The 2,815-nt window shown below is 45.5% G+C and overlaps 1 protein-coding gene across 1 annotated transcript; it reads right to left on the bottom strand.

Moving 5' to 3' along the window:
* Window positions 1–6: 6 nt before the first annotated feature.
* Window positions 7–2,269, bottom strand: ssr2 (signal sequence receptor, beta). The gene is made up of 5 exons (XM_023399238.2): window positions 2,077–2,269; window positions 1,797–1,895; window positions 1,183–1,291; window positions 1,015–1,092; window positions 7–146 (listed from the first exon to the last, which is right to left on the bottom strand). Exons 1-5 carry the CDS (start codon window positions 2,235–2,237, stop codon window positions 36–38), a joined length of 558 nt encoding a protein of 185 aa, XP_023255006.1. The 5' UTR covers window positions 2,238–2,269; the 3' UTR covers window positions 7–35.
* Window positions 2,270–2,815: the final 546 nt, after the last annotated feature.

Here is a 2,815-nt window from a genome sequence, read left to right as displayed (position 1 = left end):
AAGCCTTAACCCCAAGCCTTAACCCCAGTGTCCTCTCAGTTCTTCTTGGCCTTTGGTGAGTCGTACTTCCTTTTGCTGGAGTACCAGAGGAGCAGAGGGATGCCGATGGAGGGCAGAGTCATCACACCGAAGGCTGCCCAGTCCAGCTGGAGAACAGGAAGTGAGGGAAGGTTCAAGGGTCAGTCCAAAAAACAAAAACAGTTCTCTTCCTTTGTGAATGTCTAAGTGCCATTCGAATGTAAATCCTCATGTATCATCTGCAACTATAAACTGCACAGTGTACCAATGTTGACGACAGGATCAAAGTCTTTACCTGATCTCTTTAAAGCAGCCTCAGTTTATTAGGAACGCCTACCTACACCTCACCTGTACAGTTATTCTGGAGGCTTTGCTAGAAGAGGTCAGAGCTAATCAAACCACAAGGTGAAGTTTAGTGGTGGTGACGTTGAAGTCATGTGACCGTGGTGTAGTTGGTTTATAGCCTAACATTAGCTTATCACTTCTGCTGATTGTATTTAGGCTTCAAACATCATAAATTGATTCTATCGAGGATTGAAAAATGTTTTTCTGATTGGTACCAAAGGTGAAAATGAGTAAGTCTCATCAGCGTCATGCAGCATGTTTGGTTCGAGATCTAATAATGCTGATTGGCTGTTTATTTACATGAACACGTTTGAGAGGCCGGGCTTGAAAATAAAAATAAAATTTGTACAATACTGTGTGTTACAGTTCTAAATAAAGGTTAACCAAATCAATCAAGACCACGTCTCAAAGCCGACTGATTTCAAATCTGCAACCTTGTATTTTTAAATCATAATTTTTTACATAATTCATGTCACAGTGAATCACAGTGTAATTGTGTAATACTGTAGATGTACTAGACATTCCATGGATATAAAGAGCCCAGCTCATATCAAAATAAAATAGATTTGTCAGCAGTGTTCCTGGGTCTAGCAGTGTAGATGTTCGGTTCACTGGGTTTCTGCTGCTCTGATCATCAGTCTGAACACTTACATAATGTGGGGAGAAGCGGCGGTCGAACTCCCTCTGAGCCAGGATGCCTCCCTGGCCGGGGGCGCTGGTGTAGCCAACCTGCAGGACGGACAAACAAACAGTTCAGTTTCCTTCACTTCACTACATGTTGAACTGCTGTGATCCATGAGGATAATCAACTGCTTTTACCACGACTTGTCCTCCCTCCTGGGCCAGGTAGCTGACGGAGGCAGAGGTGAAGTTGAAGTACCCGGCCTTCAGGGGGCGCAGCACCACCGTGTGGGAGACGTTGCTGGCTCTGAACGTTCCTGAGTTAAAGCTGACAACTTGAAAAAAGATGGAGCGTCCAGCTTCACCAACCTGAAATCAACTCTCAGAGATAATGTTCCTACAGTCCGACCTACTGTTGAGTGTTTCAGCTGCATCAGAGATGTGTGTCAGAGATTTGGGCTTCAAGCTGTTCTCTCTGTGTGACGTCCTAAATGAAGCTTCGACCTGTTTAATGGAAACTTCTCCACTGATCTCTGCCCCCTCAGAAACTTCACATGTCTCTCAAAGATCCCACAGTGCTTCACCTTCTCTGTCTCATCACTTCAGCTGTCTGTGATACTGATGAGTCATCATTTCACTTTTCCATGCTCTGTTTCATTTGCAAACAAGTGGCAGCTAACAGAGACACCCAGAGGTTATCTGATGGTTGACAAAGGATGAAATCAGTGTGAATCTGTCTTTTTCTCCCTTTAATCTACCAACAACAACCAACAACAAACACAGGGTAAGAAGACATTCAGACTCAAGGATACGGTGCGATCCTGTCCCATTTAACGTTCAACATTCCTGAAACTATTCCAAAGTCTTCAGGGGGAAAGGAATCATCCGACAGCTCCACTTCCAGGGCAGCGCTGCAGAGACAGACGAGAGGAGGGCACTCAGTTAGACAGCCATGTATCTCATGGTATACCTGACTGAGCAACTAAGTAAATATTGATGAACAATATGGCTGCACTGATCAGAACAAGGAGCACTTATATTAAATAACAGATTATTCACAGCTTCAGCTAGAGGAGAGTACTCCGTCCTGACCTGGAGCCCACGTTGTAGATGTTGTACTGCAGGGTGAGATCACGGCCCTCCACGGCATAGCGGTTCAGCAGGGACTTAGAGGCCAGCAGACGGGCTCCCTCCTCTCCTGAGCCCAGACCAAACAGAACCAGGACCACAAACAACGGCAGCATCTTCGTCATCTGGAGAGAAAACAGGCCACAATAAACCAATGCAACCTGAAAAACTGTTGGAGAGGAAGGAGAGGAGGGGAAGACACATCATCTTTAAGGTCCAAAGTGTATGGACACCTCAGCCACTTACTGGAGGCAGGACATGTTCATATGACTGTTAATGTCCAGGTGTCCACATACATTTGGCTATGAAGTGAAGAGGACTTTAATTAACCACAATCAGAGTTAAAATCCACAAGATCAAAGACAACATGTAGAAAACCACGTTCATGGAGGAGACAACACTGAAACACGTCAAGGGTTCGAGTCTGAAGCTGGACCTGAAACAGACTCACGGCTAACAGTTGCTAACTGCTGCTAACTGCTGCTGACAGCTGCTAACTGCCGCTAAACCTGTCGCTGTTTCATATTTATTCACAGAGACACCAGCAGAGCTTCTCCTCTCACAGTTAAGAACATTCATGACTGAAACTTTGACATTTCAGCTTCCTAAAGTGCTGGAAACGGACCGTTACCGACGCTTACGTGGACCAGAGGAGCCGTGTCACTTCAGACCAGACTGACGCCAAACAACAGAGCCTGAAGCT

Source organism: Seriola lalandi, unplaced genomic scaffold (assembly GCF_002814215.2).
Source record: "Seriola lalandi dorsalis isolate HSWRI2012SDOR001 ecotype SW California unplaced genomic scaffold, Sedor1 jcf7180002051039, whole genome shotgun sequence".
In the NCBI taxonomy this organism is placed as follows: Eukaryota; Metazoa; Chordata; class Actinopteri; order Carangiformes; family Carangidae; genus Seriola; species Seriola lalandi.
The sequence above is the reverse complement of the archived record's forward strand: the minus strand, read 5'-3'. Positions and strand labels throughout refer to the sequence as shown.

Bases quoted from the DNA above. Each gene is read 5' to 3' on its own strand.
- ssr2 (XM_023399238.2), bottom strand. From the start codon at position 2,237: ATGACGAAGATGCTGCCGTTGTTTGTGGTCCTGGTTCTGTTTGGTCTG. The intron at 1,896-2,076 runs GTCAGGACGGAG...CTGTCTCTGCAG, and splicing joins ATCTACAACGTGGGCTCCAG to CGCTGCCCTGGAAGTGGAGC. The intron at 147-1,014 runs GTAAGTGTTCAG...CCTGTTCTCCAG, and splicing joins GCCGCTTCTCCCCACATTAT to CTGGACTGGGCAGCCTTCGG.